Here is a 22,612-nt window from a genome sequence, read left to right as displayed (position 1 = left end):
TATGTGATTTCAGAACAAGTCAATGAGATGCAGATGTTTTCTATAAGCAAAGAGCAGAAACCTCTCTGTCCTCCCTTAAAGGTGATCTTCGAGGCCGAGCAGAGATGCTGAATACAGGAATCCGTATTAGAAATGTAACTCGAAAGGATTCTGGAACCTACCGCTGTGAAATCAGTGCAAAAAGTGAAGAGGGGCAACGCCTGGGAGAGGCTACTATTACTCTCACAGTATTGGGTACAAACTTTATTACTTGGGCTTCTGTAAAGAAATTGAACAATGTCAAGGGGTGTTGGAGGTAGGGTTGTCCATATGGGATGTGGATACTGTGGTTTTGGGTCTTCTTTGGGCTGGGTTTATAAACACCCAGGTACATTCTACAACATACTTCATAAATGCTTTACAGAATGCACCCTTGCATTAGAAAAGAATATAACTAGAGTTTGGGCGATATAAATGTGGGTTTCAGTTCTCAAAACTTAGCAAGTATGCTGATTTATGTGATGGTGAAACTTCCATTTCTACTAAAATTGAAGTCACTCGGTGTTTGAGAATCTGGATAAGCTGATCATGGTGTTTGGCACTGGAAAGCCAGCATCTGTCAACACTTATCAAATATTCCTAAGCATATAATTCTAATATGCTACAGTTTCCTCCTGTTTTTGGAAGGAGAAACTGCTGCAGTGTCTGTGCAATGCCAGCCAGAGAGCTAGCAATATGTGCATTTATTTACAGGAGAGGTGGTGTTGGCTTGCGGGGTGGTTGGTCTCTGTGGATTTTTGTTTCTTTCCCAACTGGCCAGAGGAGGGAAAAGTGAATACTGAGCACATTCTCCTTCCATTGTTCCTGGTGGTTTTCCCAGTTGATGAATGGTAGCGGTTGGTAATTTTCTCCTTTTCTCCATATAGGGAGTTAAAAAAAAAAAAAAAAAAGATTTGTTTTTGTAGTTTCTATATTGTTTTTTCTATATAAAAATAATTGAACTTTTAAAATTATGAAGAACTTTGAGAGTTTATTTATAAAGGAAGATAAATTCACAAACTTCTGATTAGCTCCAACAATGAGATAACTTCACTTATTCCTTCCTTCTTCCACTTTCTCAACAGCTTTCCTGTTTTAAATGTGGCTTCTTAATTTAAAGTTGAAATCTTAGAGCCCAAAGGGGAGAGTGTGTGTGTGTGTGTGTGTGTGTGTGTGTGTGTTTGTGTGTGTGAGTGGGTCGGTCACAAACCTTTTTAAAAGAACTAGTTAGTATTTCACTTGGTTTTCTTTATTTTTTTATTTTAAAATCAGCCAAGAAAACACTATGAATACTTGCTAAGGTGTCACTTGTGCTTCTAATATTCTATGCATGCCTCTTCACCCTTAGTTTTCACCTATATAGCTTCAAACTACCGAAAAAAAAATTAAGTTCTTTTTCTGTTCACGTAATAAAAATCATTAAAGAGACATTCATCTTCATGGCAGAAGGAGTGGTCCGTTCTCCTGCATCTGTGTGTGGGAATGTTTGTTATTAATTTAAACTGAAATTTAGTAGCCAGTTGTTTTCAGTCCTCAATGGGGGATTTACACAATGGCCGTGATGATGGCCAGTCTTGGTAACTCTTTCTGACAATCATTTATCAAAAACCAGTCAACTTTTAATACAAAAAAAATATTTTTCTTCTTACCCACTTCTGTTTTTAAATACTGGGGCAGGGAAGTGGGGAACTGCTGGACAACAGAATCCCTGAGTTGCTGGGCAACAGATTCCTCCTGTCTGTGAGCAAGAGGCCCCGTACAAGAAACAAGGTGAAATAAACTCTCTGGGGTTGGATGAGAGTATATAGGTTGCAGAGAGGATGACACAGCACGATGTGGAGGAGGCTGGGAGCAAGTCTCTTCCATTTTTAGCTGCTCACAAATTTTACTGTGCTCTCCACTAGAAGGACTCTGCCTTCAACCCCTCCTCCAGCACCTCATTTCATTAACATGGTAGTTTGTAAGCATGTACACAAGCGCTCACCTCCCCACCAGTGACTGTCAAACTGTTGTCATATAGGCAATACCGATAAGACTGTAACAAGTGCGATTTCATTATCCAGTTGCTCCAACTACTCCGGTATGTGAGGTACCCAGCTCCGCAATGACAGGAACAGTAGTGGAACTGAGCTGTAAGGAGACTGAGGGGTCTCCTCCGTCTGAGTACCAGTGGTACAAGAACGGTGTTGCCTTACTGGAAAAGACAGGAACAGGCAGTGCTAGAGCAGCAAACATAACTTACACCATGAATAAAAAGTCTGGCACTCTGGTAAGTACAATAACCAACTCTGTCATAACCAGCTATCAAGACCAAATGTACCATTTAGCACAATGATGCACAGGGGTCTTAATCCAAAAATGCAGGTCTTCGTCAGAGATCAGTGTCATGCTGATAATGTGCTAACAAATGTAGAAGGTGGTTTCTGCCTCAGACCAGTGACAAGCCATAGACGATACAGACAAATTGGGCGAGATGTAAGGCTGCAGTAATAATAAATGAGCAGAATCTAGAAAATACATGACAAATTCCACCTTGTCAGCTAACTAGTGCCAGGTGAGAATGATCTCTCACTACATCAACAGTTATATTTGATAGTGCCTTAAAATCTGAAGAAGTAACTTCACGCTTTTCAGTGGGGTTCCAGTCCAGTACTTGCGAAGTCAGTGGGAATGAGTTGGGGCTGTAAGTAAGTTTAGTGGATTTTTGTTTTAGGTTTTCATTTGGTTTGGTGTTTTTTTTTTTTTTTTTTTGCGGAGCAGGGAGGGAAAGGATGGGGTGGTGGTGTTCCCCTTAGAACTGGCCATCTCTTTCTCATCCCTCCCCCATTAGCTCATCCTTCTAAAAAAATTGATACATACTATTTACGATGCATTGTCAGCTGAGATTTTTTAGAAGAGTTGTTCTAGAACTCTACTCTTGTGTGTGGTCAAACATGGAAATTGAAATGTGACTAAGCATTCAGAGGTGCTCTCGATCTTTCAGCACACTGTGGAAATGGGTGGACTACTTAAAAATACTAATGACTTCTGAAAATCTTATTTTTTAAGTATGGTGTATATTAAAGGGAATAAAGTTAACAAGTCTAATGATTTAAAAAAAAAATACTGAGAAACACTGGAATTGACATGAAGTCAGTCTCTGTCCATATATTGTTTCTCCATTTTCATTTTTACAGTAATAGTATTTGATAAATAGTGTAGCTTAGCATTTCTCCATTGGAAGAAGAGGGAAAGTGCCATTTGTGGGTTGTTTTCCCCCCCACCCAGAAAATTTGTGGGAAATTTTTTTGTAGTACATTATATTATTTATTATTTTTTTGTATTTTTCTTGTTGGGTTTGGTTTTTTTTGGTAAAATGAACAAAATTCTGATTTCAAGGATTCTGAAATTAGACCATGTCTAAGAAAATGATTTTTTTTTTTTTTTTTTTGGAAAGTACTGATCCAGTGAAAAAGAATTTCCTTGTAGCTACATTCCATCTAGTTAAAATGTACGTCTAAAAGACCCTCTTAGACCAGAAGCTGAAGTTAAGGACCAGGGAATGTGACTAGTGAGCTGAATTATGAGGTTGAACTGGAGCAGAATTTCTTACTCTCAGTTGCTTGCTTGCCTGTTTGTTTAAAAAACAAACAAACAAAAAAACCCCCCTGTTGACATGTCAAAATTTCTATCCCACAGGGAACTCTGAATTTTTTTTCATTCTGATAATGGTTTTGGACTCTGTCTTAACAGCTATTTAACACAGTTACAAAGAACGACACTGGGGAGTATTTCTGTGAAGCCTCCAATGGGATTGGATTATCTCAGAAATGCTCAGTGAAGAGAATGCAAGTAGGTACGTGTCAAAGAAAATAAGGGTGGTAAACAGTCTTGCAATAGAAATTATTTTATTGCATGATGCAACTGAAAAGCTAAGACCAAATCAAATTATGTTTGATGATGGCATTTTGGAGGAGGAATAATAATATTAGTTCCTTGTAAGTAGTTACTGTGGCTACTTAAAGCATTCCTTTCTTACAGCACAAACATATCTCACTGTATTTCACAGAAAAACAGCTTGTTTAGTACCTTAAAATTATTTCCATAGCCACCCTTTAAGTTGCTAAACACTGAACTTCCCAGAAGAGCAGTTATCCATATGAGAGCCTTAATATTTCAGAATGCTTTTGTGGAAGGTGTACAGGATAATGGGTTATTTTCTTTATGAAAAGCCTCCCTTTTGAGGTGCATTCATGTGAGATCTGAATGTAACCGATCAGAAATTTAACCTTTATACCTGCCAGAGGGACACTGAAGAAGTTGGTGTATCTTTAAAATAAAAAAATCCTGCTGCCTGTTTCTTTTCTTGCACAGTGTAAGTGAAGTGTAACATAGGTTAGCTAAGAATTTAGCAAAGGCTGGAAGGGCAGAGTCTGTAATAACCCCAAATATATGAATGTTTTTGCGAAGTATAAAACTAGCTCTTGCAAATGTAATAGGAAAGCAGATATTAACAAATCTTAACAAATACTGCACAGAAATTAATGTCCAAGTATTCCATAAAACAGTCATCTGGTGCTTTCTTAGAACTTAGAGCTTTAGCTGAAAATCACTGTATCACAGCTTTTAATGCATTCCTGGTTGATTACGAGCAAGTGTTCCACAAGCTACCAAGAGAATCCCTCTGTTGTGGAAATACTCACCAAAGTCATACATTGCTGTCAACTGATGCACAGCAACTGATAGGTTTGGGGGTAAAATTCCCAACTATATATTTATGTGTGCTTAAAGTCAGGATCCTAACAAGTAATTGGACATATAACAAAAACCTATGAAAATGTTTCTGCTTGTTGATGTTTTTGTTTTTCCTGAAATAGATGATTGTCTGAAGCTCTTTGTGATTACATTGGGAAATGGGAATGGGTCATCACCTTAAGAATAAAAATGGCTAGATGTTTCAGTAGCCTAGTGTGGAGTTTGCCTTTAGACATCTGATCTAAAATATTTGTTGGCCCTTGTGTTGAATTTTAAAAGTGTTGCTGTTTAAAAATTAAAAAGCATTGAATTTTAAATAACTCTGCTGAAGAGTTCCTCAGGACTGGGACCGGACATTGTCATCAACAGTTTCAGTTATTTTAGGCAAACTAAATATATGAAAACACTTGTTCATAAGACTTTTAAGGATTTCAAAGTATTTTCCCTTAGAGACATGAATAATATTTACTAGGAAAAGGTATAATGAGGACTATGTATCCCTTGACCCCTCTTAATCTTTCCTTACTTTTGACCTGAACTAAGCAGTTGAAGTGTATTGGGCATTCCTGTTAATGTGGCTGTGACACAGCAGTGCTTTTGGACTGCTTATCCACATCTAAGTGTTACTAATTAACTTCTGCAGCTTCGGTCAAAGACCACCTATAGATAGAAAAGGTGCATGTAGTAATTAGGGGAAAAAATCCAGCCAATTACAATTTTTACAACTTACAACATTTGACTTATGTTTTATGATTACAGATGACCTTAATGTAAGCGGTATCATTGCTGCTGTAGTATTTGTGGCTCTGGTAATGGCATTGTGTGGCCTTGGAGTATTTTATGCCCAAAAAAAGGGCTACTTCACAAGTAAGTAAAATAAAATCACTCCTTCTTTGTGTTAAAAAAATGTCTATACTTCTGCTAACTGTAACATGTCCTCCTTTTCATGGAGGCTCTAACTCCCTGGAACTAAAGCAAAAGAGCATTATGACAGCAACTTTTTTATTGTGTAGACATTTTTATTCTGCCAACTTCTACTGCAAACAATACTTCGAGAATGACATGGAGACATTAATGCAGTTGTATAAGGCTACCAAAGAGCAACCTAGGGAAAGCAACGAGCCGAGCCCTGGTTCCTGGAGCCTCTCTGCTCTCGTTTTGAGAGGGAATGGCAAAGAAAGGCAACATAAAACAAGTTGTCACTTCTTGTCTGAAACTCACTTTTAGTCTAAAAGGTCTGAGCGGCTGAGTTACGATGAAGAGGAAACTAAATTAACTGGCTCCCTCTTCTGGGTCGTGGCGAAAGTGCACGTGGTGAAAGTTTGCTTCTAGGGGATTCCTGCAAAAAGCTCGACACCAAGAAGCCCTCTCCGTAGCGTTTCCATTAGTGCCAGCAGAGTTCGGCCCAGCGAGAAGGAATGCTGAGTGTCGGGGTCTGGGAAGGTCGGTGGCCTGAAAGTAAGAGGCTATCGAAGCAGCTGTTAGACTTCGTGTTCGCTTAGAAGTTCATTTACCCTTGAAGGCAACCTAATCTTTTTCTGTTTAAACTCACTACACCAGAGACATTTTACTCAGAAACTCCTAGAAACTGAAGAGCTGACTAAGCTATGAATAACTTTCAAAGAACTCTGAATCAGATAAGGAAACTGTTCTGGTGCTAATTATTTTTTTTTTTTTCTTTTTCAGAGGAAAGCTCTTCCCAGTAAGTATCTTGATGCAAGCAGTACACAAATCACTGCAAATTTCATTTACATTTCTGATGATTTAGTAACTATGATGATTAAGGCCTTTCTCATATGATTCTTGTTCAGTGGCTTGTTTTAAACACTGAAATAAACCTGATCCTACACACCATCTGGTTCCCTTATTAGAACCAGTGTGGTGGTCAGAAAATGAATTAAGCATTGTTACTCTGATAAATGTGCAGAGATGTGTCTTTTTACATAGTTATTTTGTACACCCCTAACTCAGCCACAGGCATGCGTTTGTCTCTTCTTCAAAGTAGACAAAAGATGATCAAAACCAAATTGAACTGCCTTCATATCCATGTCTACAGGTTATTTCAGGAAATGTTTTGTAAAAATATGACTGATGGAAACTTTAGGGGTTTCTGGTCTACTCCTTTGATATGGATTTATTTTATGCACTTATATGTCTTAGTAGCAAGTCAGAATTCCACAACCTATTTTAGTGTTCCCACACAAGGCTAAAATTGTGTGCTTCATTGGAGGCTGACCTCCAATTTTTTTTTTTCAGTTTTATTCTTTTAAAAATTTATCTTAGCACTTATAAGTAATAGCAAGTAAAAAAAAAAATAGTAATGTAATAGAAAGGAATGCAAATATTAGTTTAAAATACTGTGTGTTTATACTGGCCATGAACTAGACAAAGCATAACTGGAAGACTTGAAAAAACAAACTAGGGAAGGTAATTTGACAGTGGTTCATGAGATAATGACAGCTATCTAAAAGCATTCAGTGAATTCATTATTGTAAGTTTTTTATAGGATGGGAAATAATCCTAAGGATTGCTGGAAATTTGGAAAAATGCATTCATAAATAATGTTCTCAAAGGGTTAAAACCTTTAATATCAAAAGTTATGACTTAACACATGTTCCTTTCCTGTTAACAGGAAGAAGACGAACTATCAGTCTACGAGTGAAAAGGCAAGTATTTTGCATTCAGTAGTGTTGAAAGTTTCAGAAGTCTTCAAAATTCCTTAGATCTGCGATGCTTTTGCACACATATATGCACCCCCCACACCCACCAAACCATACATGCCACCAATACCTGAAGACATGTTATCTCTTCGCGTTTACAGCTTCCTTAGTCTCAAGTGCCGTACAACTACAGCACCTTGCTCCATATTTTTCATCTTTTTCTTTACCACACTAACCAGATGTTTGCCTGGTTTTCTTTACCTACTTCTTCCTACATTTCCATGTTCTATTAGCTTCTTTCATTCTTTTTCTTTCCCATTTTCATGATTTTCCCTCCATCAGTTGAACTAAAGAGGTAACACCCTTACACTATTCGGCAATATCATCTCTCTACTGTCTACTTAATGATGCCATTTCTTGTGAAGACGTCCACTCTGCCTTGCTTGTACATATCAGTTAACCAAGGAAACTAACTTGGACACAGTCCAAGGCAGCAGTGAAAGTCTGGGCTGTCATTCCTCTAAGATTAATGTGGGTCAAAAGGCGTGACTAAGTATGAAAGCTAAACTTAATATTTTTTCCCCCCCCTTCCTCATTGAGAAGACTCAAGGGCTTTAACTGCGAGTAAATTGCTCAAATTGGTGCAGAAAGAATGGAGCTCCAACTAGGAGCAACTTAATTTCACTATCTATAGTTGAAGGCTACATTAGTAGCCTTAAAAGCTTGCTAACCACCACCTGTTTCTTTAATCAAAACAGCACCTACTAAATAGCATAAGCTTATTCCTTCACTAGTATGTATAAAAGAAACTTACCGAGGCAAACAACACCTGGCTGTTCTGAGTTGGAAGGAGCAAACTTTGAAGATATGTGGTATCTGTTTATTAATATTAATGCACCTAGGGATCAGATGCTCAGAGCTGTTTGATACTTGTATTTTTTAATAGGTTATTATTTCTATTTTGTGTAGCAGTGCATGCTGTAGACTTCCTTTTCCAGAAGACAGAAAATGTTAACTAATAGTGCTTCAGGCATGCTTCTTTTCAATCTCAATGCCTTAGTTTCTTCTGAAGCATACACTAAATGTTAATCCGGTTGAAGTCTTTGAACTATTACTTATGTAACCTTGTCTGCTTCATTTAGGATTTCAAGCATACAAAGTCCTTTGTTATTTAGAAGATTTCAGCCTCTGTGAGGGACATCAAATGACTACTTGTTATACAAAAGTATCAAAGGGATCTTTTGACCTCTACTCTGTAAATACTGTTTCCATGTACTACATGCTGAAAATAGAAACTGCCACTGTTTAGATCTAGTCAACCTAACTGTGATTGCTTTTTAAAAAAAAAACAAAACCCAAAAAACCTTAAGATAGAACTAAATTGAATGTGCAAGTCAATTTGTGTGAAGAACTGTCATTTTGTTCATGTATACATGCAGGAATACAGGATTCATTCCTACAGCTTGGAACAATCTATTCACATAACTTTTTCATAGATGACCTTGCTACCACTACTTCTACTACTTATGTATCCACTATTGTCAGGGGCTCAAACTCTCCTGGAATTCTGACTTCATAGTACCTTGACACTGTATTAGATTTGCAAAAGCCATCTCTAAGTGTGTAAGTAGTCAGGCAGCCTTAAATTCACTATCTTGACAGAATAAAGCTTTCTGTAATTGATGCTCATGCAGTGATCATGCCAGTACAACTCAAGCTGTACTATCTGGACCCTAACTGTTGAAGTGTCACAAATAAATAGCTCCTCAGAACCTAGAGTGTTTGTGTCAATAGCTCAGTTACTGATTTTTTTTTTCCTGCAGAAGCTTTTTGAATGTGACAAACTCAAAAACAAGTAGTTCCTTCTTGGTGTGGTGTTAGTGGTGTTATAACTTCTCAGCGCTAAAATGTAGTTAACGTGGATAAATACTACTCCGATGTCTCAGTCACTTAAGAGTTGATGATTGTAGCTAACTGCTCACCCTACAGTTAAGAACTCACACTTCTGAAATCAAACTGAAATACTACATTTATTAAGTTACAACTGGTGCTGTGTTCAGCAACTCCATTGATGTAAATGGCTGTTTGGTGTACAACCTGTAGAGATCACTTCAGAGTCGCCTCAAAGTTGGGCTCTAAAGGAGGAAGGAGAGAGAAAAGTCATATTAATCTCTCTTTATACCAGCCTTGAACTCCACAATTCATCTGTTATTCAACGAAAACTAAACTTTAAGTTGGCAAGCTAAAGCAAGCTCTTGTACATTCCAGTCTACACCACCACTTTGTTTGGATCAGGGTGTGAGTGGATGTGGGCAGCGCTATGCTAGAGCCAGGTCTTTTCTACCTTAGAGTAGTTATGCATAAGGTTTAAGACAGACATGCACCTTGGTAACATTCAGCCACAACAGCTTTTAGCAACACCTGGGCTAGGGGAGAAGGCAGCAGAGAAACTGAAGAAGTCAACGAGAATGTTACTGGACATGACACTAATATTTCCAACAGGGCTCTGATACAAGAACAAGTAACCAAGCTCTTCTTTCCTCTTGATTAGTATCTTATAGCTGATTGTCAGAATGGAGTGCCTGATTTCAACTCTACTCAGCAAAAGATACTCTCCACATACAAGCACTGAGGAAGGAGTCCTTGATGTCAAAGCTACAAACTTGAAGTGTTAGGGCTTTTGACAGGTGGGCTATTAATGCCTGTTCTCCTTGCTCCAAAGAGTCTGAGAGGTAAGGCTCACCTTATTGTAATCTTCACTAACACAAAAAAGTTAAGTTTCTACCCATCTAGCCACTTAGTTTCAAAAATTTGTTGAAATTAGATTAAGAATAGGCAACAGTGGTAAAAGAACATGGTCTCCCACCACCCTGCTTTGTTCTGTTCCTATGGTCACACAAATTTTGTTTCATTACAAACAAAATCCTAAACTTTAATAGGTATTGTTTCATGTATTACATAGAAATAAAATTGAATATGTAGAAGCCACATCCCTAAAACTGGGGGGGAAGAAACTTCCTACTCTAGGATCCTAATTTACAGATGCTCTGTTTTATTTGCACCTGCAACAATCTGACACCAGATTCTTCCTTAATCCAACTGGAATACCACCAAAACACCAAACATTTTTAGGTGTGTTCCTAGTCTAAATTAGAATTTCCAATCAGTCTGATCAGAATTACAGGTCACTGACTATGGTGGCTTGACTCTGGCTGCCTGGCAGATGTGCACCAAGCTTCATGCTCTCTTTCCCTCCATCCCTCCACAGAAGGGTTGCGGATAGAGACAGCGTTTTTTACTCTTTCAAAAATACGCTGCCACAGAGGCATCACCAGCATCACTGCCTGGCTCAGCTGTGTCCTGCAGTGGGTCCATTCCAGAGCCCAGTGGAACTGGCTGGCTGATGAGTGAACACCTCCTGGCCACTCCTGATGGAAGCCACCCCTGCAGCCCCCTGCTACCAAAGCCTTGCCACGTAAACCAGACACATGGGCATGCTGAAAAGATTCCTGAATCCCAGCTACCAGCTGCTGACAGCTTACCCCCTACAAAACCTGACTTTAGCTAAAACTGCTTGTGAACAATGAAGACTTAAGAGCTGTACTTATATAAGCAAGCAAAAGAAACCAACTATAGAAATGAGCCTGTCTGTAAAAAAATGAAATTGCTTTTATGTTTTACGGCAGACAGCATCTGTGCAGTTTCTCTGCATTCTTGATAAGCCAATAGTCACAAACATTCTTCTTGTCATAATTAATCTGGGTAATATGAAAACATACTAACACAAACTTTGAGCAGTTAAACAGACATCATAGCCAAATAACTGAAGAAAAAGGTTTAATATAATTTAGTCAGTAAATAATCATAAGTAACAAAGTTAAGTTCTGTGTTCATTTTCCGAAGTCACTGACTTTTCAGATGCACTTACAAAATTCACAAATTGTCATTTGGATGACAGACAACTGGTTTTCAAATTACAGTCTGCTGACCTCTTTGGGAGGATGAGAAAAAAATATAGCAATAGGCCCTGGGATATTTCCCTTTATATTTGGGCTATTTCTTAGGATCTATGAAGGGTAATTAAGACGGCCTGATCTGACTGCACGTGTTAAGCATCAGTCAGTCAACACCTCTACTGGAAAAGGCAAATAATCAAAAAAAGGAGTAAGATGGAATCAGATGCAAACTGTGCAAAGTAAGGAGATTCACTGAAGGCATCTTACATGAAATTGCTGGTTCAAATAAAAACTAAATGGAATTAAGAAATCCGGTCAGTGAACATGTCCTTACTTGCAATTATAAATTAGTAAGATTGTTAACTCACCCTCAAATTTAAATTCTGGAAACTTGGTTAGATCTCCCTCACCATACGCCCGTTGAAGTCTGGCAAGAGATTCATTCATGTCTTTCTGAAATTCCGGTCCTGTATCAACAGGCCCTCCAGCTTGCCTAAAAAGCATTTAAAGTTCTTATTAACAGTTCAGTTGTGAATTTCATGTGGAAGTTCTAAATTTGCATGGCCATTTATGAATTAAAAACCTTTTCGACAGCCAACTAAAGCAAACCACTTAAAATACTTCCAAAAGTCAAGATACGACACACCTTAGGGCCTATTTACCTCACACACAAACAAGGATCTCAGGGTAGTACAGGCTTTCTACTATCAGTGATGAAAATCCAAGCTAGATGTAGCCTTTTCAGACACAAAAGTATGCTGAGTATCCAAGCTTTCAGGGCTGTTAGTTTCACTTGTTCCAGGTGTGATTTCCTAACAAAATTGTGATTTGTACCTCTGCTATTTCTGAAGTAATGATCTTGGTTAGGAAAGCTTAACTGTTCTTGCAAAAAGAACGTTTTGAATACTAAACAAGAAAAAAACCCAAGACATAGAGCACCTTGTATTCATGTAGATTCAGACAGACATTTCTTGGGATACAAGTATAAAATAATTAAGATGGTTAATTACCCTCTTTAGATTACCAATGCTCAGTTTTACCAACACAGATACAATTTATGATTGGTAAAGCCACCAAAAATATGTCTCCCTGCACAGGCTAGTTTGTAGGTGTGGAAACACACATCTTCCTCCAGTAGAACTAATGAATGTCTTATTTTCATCCCAATAATAAATTACACAGAATTACTATAGTTTTAGTTTCCTGTTAAGTAGTTCATCCAAACAGTACAAGATTCCATTTGAATGAACTGCTTATTAACTTAAGATGTTTAATGAATCAGTCTCATAGTTCCATTAATTTTCATTTACTTTTGGAGGCTATTTCCATTCAGCATCTGGAAATGAGACTGAAGAATAGCCATTTTCCCCAGACAAAAAAAGAGGTGCTGCTTTTTTTTTTTTTTTTTTCTATGTACAGAGCACACAGATGGGTAAAAATTAACATACTGGTATGTTTATGTAGCGTTCAAAAAAAATCAAGTGCCTAACTCCCCAAAAAGAACAGTATCAGTTTTTTTTTTTTTTAATTAAGGGGAATGAGATGGACATTTTCTATGATGTATGCAAGATGCTTTCTCACTTGTGACACCATCAGTAAGTGTTGCAGAAAAGCATACCTTAAGTGCTTAGAGACCAACCTATAAAGCTAACGTATTTTAGCATGTCAAAATCAACATTTTTCCCCTTTTGCCATCAGCCTTAAAATACTTCCTTTTACTTACTTGCTCTTTGTGTTGTATTCTCTGATCTTGTCCACGAAGAGCTTCTGAACTGGATCGAGCTCTTTTGTCTTATTAAAGACAACAGCAGAAAGCCCTATGTTTCTGCGTAAGTGAACGGAAACAGCAGAGCGAAAAATGGAAGAAAGTCGCAGAATCTGATGCAGAATCATGGTGACACTAATATTTTAGATATAAAAAAAAAAAAAAAGCCAAAACAGAAACACGGAATGAGTTAGTGCCTCCCGCAAAGTAAATGCATAAAGAAGCAACAGATTTAGTTCAGAGATGATCCTTAAACCCGGGAGAATATTTAAACCACCCTGCAACCCGGGGTGAGAATTCAAGCGGCCGCTACACGTCCCCTTCGACCGCACCCGGCGACCGACCTCGCTCGCACCGCCACCCAGACTAACCGGGAATTACAAGTTTTGCCTTGTTTAAAGAAAAAGTAACACTTCTAGCCCAGCCGAAGCAAGCAGCAGCGGCCCTACCGCTCCACCCCCCCGCGCCTCCGTCCCCGCCTCACCCGCCCTGAGAAGCCCCCGCAGGCGGCGGGGCCAGGAGACGCCGTCAGCCCCAGGGCCCGGGTGCCCCAAGCGCAAACGGGCGGCGGAGAACAGCCCGGCCCAGCCCCGGTCACCTTGGAAGAGCCACCGCCACCGGTCCGCCCCGCCCCCCGCGCAGTGCACGCCGGGAAGCTGCCCCGTCCGCGCGGCTCGCCGCCAACCACGGCGCGGAGCCCCACGGCCGCGCAGGCCGGGGGGGGGTGGGGATAGGGTACCCGGGGCGGCGGTGGCGACAACACCCACCGCACCGCACCTCACCACACCACACAGCTGCCCACCGCCGTGCGGAGGGAGCGCGGATACAAGCCCGCTACCGCCGGAAGTACGCGGACACTTCCGGGTGCGGGGAGTGGGGGGGGGGGGGGAAGTGGGGGATGGAAGAGGGTGGGAAAGGATTCGGAGTGACAGGCATCGCCAATCCCGCCCCCAGTCGCGGATTGGCCGCGCGCGGGGGCTGCCGGGAGCTGTAGTTCCCTCCCCTGCGCGGGGGGGTGTCGGTGTCGGCGCGCCCTCCCCGCCCGGGCCCGCGCTGCCCAATCCCGAGCGCGCGACGGCCTCCTGGCGGCGGCGGCGGCGGCGGGACCCGTGGGAGCTGCGAGGCCGCGGGCGGCGAGAGGCGTCGTGCGGCCGCTCCCCCCGGGGCCGGCGCGGCGGACGGTGGCGGCGGCGGCGGCGGCGGCAGCGGGTGAGCGCGGCGCGGCCCGGCCTGTGTTTTGTTTCCGTTTCTTCCCGGCGCCGCGAGTCTCATTTCCGTTTCGGGTTCAAACAACGACGAGGCGCCGGCGGGGAGGAGGAGGAGGAGGAGGAGGAAGGGAGGAGGGGGGGAAGCGATGCGGGCGGGGTGGCGGGGGAAGAACCGGGGCCTGCGAGGAGGAGCGGCCTCGCTCGGCCGCGGGTCTGCGCCGGCCTGGCTGCGGCGCCGCTCTCCCCGCCCGCCCGCCGGAGGCGGCGGCGGCCCCGCGGCTGGAGGAGCGGGCTGGGGCGCCCCGTCCCCGCGGGCCGCGGCGTCTCCGGGCCAGGCCGCTGCCCGCCGGCCGCCCCGCCAGCGGGCAATGGAGGCTGCGGCGGGGCGCGGGGCCCCGGGCGGAGGCTGGAGCCCTCCCGCCGCGGGTCCTGCGGCGGCGGCTGGGGCGCGAAAGCTTACCTCCGCCGGTGAGAACTTAGCTGGGGTGGAAACGTGAGAGGGTGTTTGGCATCTCGCTTCGCTTGCTTCTTGGTGTTCGGCCAGGTACGTGCTGCACAACCACCTCTCCCAGTTCGGGTTTGCTTTCTGACTTCGGGCTGTCGATAAGGAAGAAAAACACTTGAAATCAGGCGTGACTTCACCCCGTTCAGTGCTCCGCTGTCTTTGTCTTAAGTCCGGACTGGCTGTTAACTTACAAGAGCTGATCTGGAAAGAACAGGTTGTCTGGTTTGTGTTGGTACTTAGAATTTGAACAAGAATAGGGATGGATAATACTCAGTGCTCCACAAACATCAGAGCTTCTCGGGAGCACAACTGTCTCCAGTTATCGGGCTTCAGTATCGAATGACAATGCATGTGGGCTCCAGTAGTTACCCCCCCGCTTCACAGTTACCTGGTAGGATAACAAGCGCTGATTTTCTTAGTAGAGTTTGTGCCCGTATCACGGTGGGCTTGTTACTTGCTTAATTCCTTGTGTTCCAAGGAAAAGAAAGGATAGATGTTAAGAGAACAATGGGACTTCTCCACTGTGTGCCGAAGCCAAACTGTAAAAGATACTGGAGTAGCACTGGGCTGTCTTGCAGGGGAAAAAAAGGCTCTATTGACAAGTGCCTGCTCTTACTTACACTAGTGGAGAGCTTTGTCAGGCATCATGGTCAGATTCCTTCTTGGAGAACAGGTAAGTCTTGGGACTTTTTAGGTTGAAGGAAAAATATAAACAAAGAGAAATCAGCTCTACCTTCCACAAATCTAGTACAGTTTTATATGTTCCTTCAAACAAACGCTGCTGTTGTAGTATTGCTACTGCATTGACCCTCCTAGCTGGCCAGGCTGTTTGCGTTCTCTTGTTTCTCAGTAGCCTTCAGGGAAGGCTCAGGAAGCTTAGTCTCATCCGAACCTATGTACGCTTTCAATCTCTTCATCATCCTGTAGCAACAAATTTTGCTAGACTTCGTGTGAAATGTTTGTATCATCAGGAGTCTTTCTGTATTCTAGCATAGGAAAGACTGAATAATTTTTACCCATTAGGTTTCTCTGAACTGTTAAATTACTTTGCATGTTTTTGTAATGTTATTCTTCTGCTTTCCACCCGTCATCTCCCTTTCTTGCATCTGTGCTCAGTGGAACCATCCTTTTTCCTCTTTCTGTACCTGCTGCCTGTGCTCCCCTCTCCTACCTCCCCAGGGTAACCAGAAATGTAGTAGAGCCTGCAAGATGCAACCACAAACCTTCTTTGAAGAGTGAGTGAACAGTTACTGGTCCAGCTGCCAATCTGGAGTCCAATCCATAGGGACTTCAAAATGTCTTGTCTACTTCTACACAGTAACTATGCTGTTATAATATTTACTCACAGTTATCACTTGGTCTTTATCAATGTTGAATATTTTCTGCCAGAAATCATTCAAGATGGTGAGTTCTTTCTGCTGGTCTGCATAGTTTTTTCAATAAATAGCTTATGAATATGTTGAGGAACAGAAATCCTAGCCTAACCCCTTTTGTGACCATACTGGTAAACTTCCTCACAACAAAAGTTATAACTTACTCTTGTTGTTTTGGGTTTTTAATCAGATTGCTAATACAGGAAAGATTTTCCCCTCTTTTTTATGACACCAGCTAGCTGCTCTGGCAGTTTTCAGTAAGGGACTTTGCTCAAACCTTAATTTCAAAAAATCTTTTAGCAGTCAACCTGTAACCATGCAGATGTCAGTTCTTTCAGATATTTAGTTCAGCTTGTCTTCATTCTTCACACATGGTGTTTCATTCTTCCCCACTTAGTGTGAAGATGATATACAAGATTAAGTGATATGGGCGTTGGACTCCCAGGGCCCTCCTCAGTGGACATTGCCCTGGCAGTTAGGGGATTTTCACAGAGCCACATCTGTGAGCAGAACAGATCTTGGTTTTGTTTCTGTTGGTGAGGTATTAATGAGGTGCTATTTACTCCTGCCTAGCTCTGGTAGCTTCTTAGAGATTGATATCACATGCAGCACTTGATTTCTTCAACTTTTACACAATAGTTTTTGAAGGATAGAAGTAGTTTGAATTTCTTTAAATGTATTCTGTAACAACTGTACAAATTGGTTGCTTTTCCTTTTGAGAAGTTCTAAAGTTTAATAAGTTCCCTTATTGTCTTTAGTAAATTCTCTTACTAACAGTTGGGTTTGAGTTAGAACAGTGCCTGGAAAAAAATGATTCCAGGATGCAAACCTTACTGACCTCTTCTACTGTGGATAGTTAAATAATAGCATGTTTGCTTTTTCTATTGTGATTTTTTTTTTCCTTTGTACTCCTACTTCCTATTCCTTTTCCTATGAGTTGGATGTATTATTTATTGTGAACTGTTAATATAATTTGGCCCAATTCTTTTATCGTGTATATTTCATACTTGTGATATATGGGATGGCTAGTGAAACATGATAATATTATACAAATTACGTCTTTACAAACCAAATGCTGTAATTCTTTTTTTCCCTCCTTACATTCCAACAGACTCCAGTATTCTACAGGGTGTGAAAATCTGCAGTGTCGATGAGGATATCATCACCGAATAGTTTTCCTTTTAATTGCTAACATACTGCATTAGTTTGGGACTTAACAAGATCTGTTCATTATGCACACATCAAGTGATCGCCTGTGAGAGGGATGGATAGAAAGATGTGACAGTCAATAAACACTTTATTGCTGAGTTGATTTACCCATGAGGAAATCATGGATCTTCTGTCTAGCTTCCTGTTGCAGCATTTTATGTAAAATGCAGCTTAAATTTATAAGCAGCCTCTTTCAGCCTTGCTAGGAAGATAGTACGTCGCTGAATCTAGACAGCAAAAGTACTCATAACTTCCAAAGAATTTTCAGAAGTTCTTTGCAACCAACCAGTAAAAGCTGTAGCTGACACATAACAAAAACATTCAGCAAATTTGGATGCCTCCAAGAAACTCAGGCTTTGGGCTCAGTGCTAATGTCCATTTGTAGTCCTGGATTTGCCCATAGAACATTTGTTTGAGGAACAGGTATTGACATCTATTTTGTGAAGTCTGTATTAGCTGTTGGCTTTATTTTTCAGGTGAATACTTGTCTTTAAAAAGCCATCCTGGTATTTGGTTTAAAAACTGTTTGATAGGAAACAACCAATTATCTAGTTTTGTTGATCTGTGACTTACAAAGAAAATTGTTTTCTGTTTGTAGATCTGTTCTTAAGACATTTTAGCCATGACTAAGAGGGAGGCAGAGGAGCTGATAGAAATAGAAATTGATGGAACTGAGAAACAGGAATGCACTGAAGAAAGGTATGTACTGTCTTGGCTTTTTGGGGTCCTTAGGCTGCCATTAATTTATTTATTTGGGTTTTTTTTAATTGATTTCAGATTTGTGGCTGCACATACTAAGTTTGGTTATTCAAATTTATTAGTGGGTACTGTGTAATACTTCAGAGATGGCCATGTTTATGAAATAAGTACAAGTGTGTTCTAGTTAGGTGAAGGAACTAACTTTAAACTGGCAGATGCAACTGGCTCGGTATGATCTCCGTAATCCTGCTGTTGATTCTTCACAGTTTTTCAACTTTCTTGCTGGACACGAAGTTCTTAGTTTTGCTTGTGCTCTCTTCAGTTTTTCTGTTTTTTTATTTAATGAAATTGTGGGTTTTTTTTTGATGTGGAACTGTAGCCACTATAGGAAACCAGTATAATGCTATCATGTTCTTCAATCTTAATTGCTTAAATCCTAAACCATTTTGTTTGTCTCTTGCTATATTCGTAGTAGTCCTTTTCCCTACTTTCACATCTGTAGGAATATGTCTACATGTACATGCTGCAAACCTTTCAGCTTGAATGTATCCTTCTGTAATTGAGATGAACGTTTCCATTTCTCCAGTCCATTGCTTTACTGTTATACAGGACCATTTGTTTTTTTACAGAGCAGAAATGACGTTCTGTATTCATTGACTATTGTTGTTAGGGCCACTGAATCTGTAAATACCGAAGTCTTGATGCCTCAGCCTGTTCTTCTCTTCCTAATGCTATCCTCCTAATTTTTACAACTGTTTTTGAAAGTACAGAGACAGTTAATGCGTTGGATAGAAATAACTGAGGCTGCTGGGTGACCTGCTCTTTAAGAACCTGTTTTGGAGAACTGATTTAAAACCACTTATTAGTTTCCTCTTATTCTGAGCTCCTTGTACATTTTTACTACTCACAAACTGACTATGTCTATATACTTTCAGATTTCCTTCTGTGTAAATGTAGAGACACCAGCTGTCTAAGGTTGTTAAGACATAAATCCCATAACATTGATATTTCTGAATGCCTATGTCAATACTGTCATCATTTTAGTGCAGGACAGCTATGACGTGACTAAGTTTTCCTTAAAGGCCCCATACTTCTGTAGTTCCTTCGGGTTGTCTCTTGTATGTATTAAGCTTATCCTTGTGCTGATTGTTGAAAAGATACAGATGATTAATTACTCTCTGTGAGGGTGGACATTTTTTCCTAATTTTTTTCCCTATCTGTTAAGTTTCTGTGTGTGTTTTTAACTTGAATATCATTTAAGTACAGTCTAGGCAAGACAAACAGAGTTAGTTTACTCTACATGCAAGCTAATAATGTATAATACACTAATCATGACTTAATCTCTTGGAAACAGTTTTTCTGAAAATGATCTTGGTATTTGACCTAGCTTTTTAACGGTGACAGAGTAAAAGAAGAGTTACACAACTGTAAAATCAATAGGGCCAAATTTAGTAATTCACTCTCTACTCAAGCTAAGAGTTTTTCTGCGTGGTGTTAAGATTTCAGAGTCAGTATTACATTTTACATAGTTTATTTCTAACTTTTTTTTTTAAGCTTTCCTATGCCTACTGTATTAACATGTAGGTAATGATTTGTTGTATTAATTTGGTATTTAAGCATCGTTGAGCAAACCTATACCACAGCAGAGTTTGTGAGTCAAGCTATTGACATCAATGAACCAATTGGAAATCTTAAGAAGCTGCTGGAACCCAGACTGCAGTGTTCCTTGGATGCACATGAAATTTGCCTGCAAGATATCCAGGTAAATTGAAAGGCTGTGAAAGATTTAACCTCTTAATGGAGAAATGTTTTACATACTTCCTCCCTTTCTTCCATTGATTAAGAGTTTAACTTCATCAGGTTCGTTTATCACCAGACCATTTAATGTATGCACCCTAATTCAGTGTGAATAAAATCAAAAAACTTTTGGGGTTCCTGAGGTGAGGATAAGAAAGCAAAAAATTGCCACCTTCCAAGTGAAAGAAGAATGAGGGCAACAACAGTGCTATCTTCTCTTGAGGTAGCCCGCATAGTTTTTTGCTGCCTGAACTTATACTAGTCTATTCTCGTTTTGAATCTGAATAAAGTGAGAAGGTTTTTATACTATTCAGGTGCACAGACAACAGAACATTACTTAATACATCCTCCCACACACACACTGTTTTTATAGGCATCACCACGTGTTAGACAATGTAACTGTTTCACATTGTGTCTAGCTGCATGTTGTACTTGTAGTTATAATCAGACATCTGTGACTTCTCCAGAAACAACAGGGAGACTACTGCTTTAAAGACAAGAATTTTTATGAAGGTGTTAAAAACTGACAAAAGGAACTGTAGACACTTTTCACAAAGCAAAGGTACTTTCAGGTATTGCATTGCTTTTTTTAGGTTAAAAGATGTCCCTGTAAGTGAAACTACCTTCAACAGAACAGAGTAGCAAGTTTCAAATTCCAGTCAAATTCTTTGTCTTGTACTGTGTCTACATAGTACTAAAAATATTTGCATGCTTCTTCAGAAGATTTGCTGTAAACACTTAAGTTTTTCTAAACTTTAAAGGAGGGTAAGTTTCTTAAAACTGTGAGACTAATACATATTTTTAATTTTTTTTGCTTTTATCAAGCTGGACCCAGATCGAAGCCTTTTTGATCAAGGAGTAAAAACAGATGGAACAGTGCAACTCAGCGTGCAAGTAATATCTAGGCAAGGTAAGCAGTTATTTTCATCTGTTGGACAGACAAATTAATATTGTAGCAGTGCTTGCGAGCAAACCTAATTCTCTACTACTTCTAGCTGCAAAATTGAGAAAATCCTTGAATGGTCACATAGCTTAAGAATGTCTCCTTCATTGTGTACTGTGGCTATAAGTAGTAGTAATTAAAATAAATGTCATGGACTGATGCTAATTCAAATGTTTTTTATAGTAACTTCATGTCAATTTTTAAGTTAAAAAAAAAAAAAAAAAACAAGCAAAAAAAAAAATCTAAACAAACCTGGGTCAATTAATGACAGTTACAGCATGAGAGTCTCATTAAGGGTGAGTAAATACTCATACCAGACCAAGTATCTAAGCAGGCAAAAGATTTTTGTTCAGGTAGGTGACAATTTCATCTCTGTAAAGTGTGTGAGCTTGTGTGCTCCATGAACAGTTTTCATTATGAGAGTATATGTAGCTAACTGAAAATTTGGTATTGAAAGGCTGAAATCACTGTCTGTTGTCTGTTTTCTCTGGATGAGGAGTCAGAGTAAACGGTTCTGGCAGAGGAGCATTAACCAGGTGGGTAGGGATTTGTGATGCATAGGTTTTATTTCTATTATCAGGCATGACAGTATTTTCCCTTGTGGAATCCTCAGGAATTAGTATCTTGAATGTTTTGCTTTTTGTCCTATTCTCCTTTTCCCCCTCTGTATGTGTTGAGTGGAAGGACTGCCACCACTCACTGAAGACAGCGTTCCTGGTGGGCTCTGGGGACAGCTACAGACGTTTGTTGCCATATATTCAGTGACAGATTCGTACTGGAGTAGGGTATCTTTGATTATCTGTTTTGAGTTATGTCAGCATTTCAGATTAGCAAAATTTAGGGAGCACACTTGGTTTTCAGTGTATATTGGACAGAAGAAAGCCTTTCTGTTTTGTATTAACAGTATTAAGTAAGACTGACAATTTGCGTTTGATGCTGTGTCGGGTGACTGGTGCTAGATTGAATTCTCAGTTTCCTGTATTTAACGGGGATTGAACTACCTTTCTGGTTTTAAAAACAGAGTAGAAATATCCTCCGGGGAACTGGAATAACTGCTCTTAATCCATGCCCAGTAGCTTATAGTATGCAGTGCTCAGACTTCCACTTTCAAAAGGATGCAGATGGTAAATATCTTCACTATTATCTTCCATTTTCTTCCTGTGGTTTTTTTTTTCTTCTTCAATGTAAAACTGAGGTGATTGACCCTATAGCACAAGAAGCTTCTGTTTTGTTTTGTTTGTGGGTTTTTCTTTTTTTTTGTTGTTGTTGCTGTTTGTGTTGGGGTTTTTTTGGTTGTTTTTTCTTTTTTGACCCTGTCCTTCCTTCTCTCACCCTGTCCTTAAAAGAAACACCTGAGTATTAAGTACTTTTGTGTAGCTTTAGCACGATCCTCAGTGTTGCTTTTCAGGCCATAATACTTGACACTTAAGCAACTGGTAAGAAAACTGTCTGCTGAAGGCAAGTAAAATGTGGCAGGAAAGAATATCGGAAAGCAAACAGCATGGATATAAGTAATAAAAGGAAGATATTTGGATCACTAACAGAGAAATGGACTTGTTACTCTGACTTCAGTGTCCCTTTCAGACAGAGGGGAAAAAATAGCTTCTTGTGCCATGTGCATATTTTTCTTATATGGATGAGGTATTGAAATATTCTTGATTTGCTTATTTTTATTTTTCCCCAACTTGTATAATATATATAATTCAGCTAGCAGTAATCAGTGGTGCTGATTCTTGTGATGGATT

General features: G+C 40.2%; 3 protein-coding genes across 12 annotated transcripts in view; 2 read left to right on the top strand and 1 right to left on the bottom strand.

Moving 5' to 3' along the window:
• The window catches only part of JAM2 (junctional adhesion molecule 2), a 38,423-nt gene extending 29,235 nt beyond the window's left edge, over window positions 1-9,188 (top strand). For both annotated transcript variants that reach the window (XM_042788309.1, XM_042788310.1), the window contains exons 4-10: window positions 82-234; window positions 2,082-2,287; window positions 3,751-3,853; window positions 5,512-5,619; window positions 6,439-6,454; window positions 7,385-7,418; window positions 8,555-9,188. In XM_042788309.1, the coding sequence (XP_042644243.1) occupies window positions 82-234; window positions 2,082-2,287; window positions 3,751-3,853; window positions 5,512-5,619; window positions 6,439-6,454; window positions 7,385-7,418; window positions 8,555-8,587 (653 nt within the window). In that variant the 3' untranslated portion in view covers window positions 8,588-9,188. The remainder of the gene's footprint in view (window positions 1-81; window positions 235-2,081; window positions 2,288-3,750; window positions 3,854-5,511; window positions 5,620-6,438; window positions 6,455-7,384; window positions 7,419-8,554) is intronic.
• Window positions 9,189-9,423: 235 nt separating this feature from the next.
• ATP5PF (ATP synthase peripheral stalk subunit F6) lies at window positions 9,424-14,907 on the bottom strand. 7 transcript variants are annotated; one of them, XM_033010015.2, is made up of 4 exons: window positions 14,802-14,907; window positions 13,092-13,268; window positions 11,737-11,861; window positions 9,424-9,547 (listed from the first exon to the last, which is right to left on the bottom strand). In XM_033010015.2, exons 2-4 carry the CDS (start codon window positions 13,259-13,261, stop codon window positions 9,519-9,521), a joined length of 324 nt encoding a protein of 107 aa, XP_032865906.1. In that variant the 5' UTR covers window positions 13,262-13,268; window positions 14,802-14,907; the 3' UTR covers window positions 9,424-9,518. The 7 variants fall into 7 exon arrangements, with proteins under 7 accessions (XP_032865906.1, XP_032865870.1, XP_032865889.1 ...); XM_033009979.2 differs by lacking the exon at window positions 14,802-14,907 and adding an exon at window positions 13,901-14,007; XM_033009998.2 differs by lacking the exon at window positions 14,802-14,907 and adding an exon at window positions 13,936-13,985.
• Window positions 14,243-22,612, top strand: part of GABPA (GA binding protein transcription factor subunit alpha) — a 28,364-nt gene continuing 19,994 nt past the window's right edge. For 2 of the 3 annotated variants that reach the window (XM_042788308.1, XM_033009959.2), the window contains exons 1-4: window positions 14,243-14,342; window positions 18,027-18,127; window positions 19,745-19,889; window positions 20,750-20,834. In XM_042788308.1, the coding sequence (XP_042644242.1) occupies window positions 18,051-18,127; window positions 19,745-19,889; window positions 20,750-20,834 (307 nt within the window). In that variant the 5' untranslated portion in view covers window positions 14,243-14,342; window positions 18,027-18,050. Of the gene's footprint in view, window positions 14,343-14,806; window positions 14,886-18,026; window positions 18,128-19,744; window positions 19,890-20,749; window positions 20,835-22,612 lie in introns of those variants that run through there. The other variant, XM_033009950.2, reaches the window with a different exon arrangement.

This window comes from Tyto alba, unplaced genomic scaffold, assembly GCF_018691265.1.
Source record: "Tyto alba isolate M040663 unplaced genomic scaffold, T.alba_DEE_v4.0 Super-Scaffold_14, whole genome shotgun sequence".
Lineage (NCBI taxonomy): Eukaryota > Metazoa > Chordata > Aves > Strigiformes > Tytonidae > Tyto > Tyto alba.
The sequence above is the reverse complement of the archived record's forward strand: the minus strand, read 5'-3'. Positions and strand labels throughout refer to the sequence as shown.

Bases quoted from the DNA above. Each gene is read 5' to 3' on its own strand.
- ATP5PF (XM_033010015.2), bottom strand. From the start codon at position 13,261: ATGATTCTGCATCAGATTCTGCGACTTTCTTCCATTTTTCGCTCTGCT. The intron at 11,862-13,091 runs GTAAGTAAAAGG...AATGCTTTTTAG, and splicing joins GAATACAACACAAAGAGCAA to GCAAGCTGGAGGGCCTGTTG. The intron at 9,548-11,736 runs GTGAGTTAACAA...TTCCTCCTTTAG, and splicing joins TCCAGAATTTAAATTTGAGG to AGCCCAACTTTGAGGCGACT.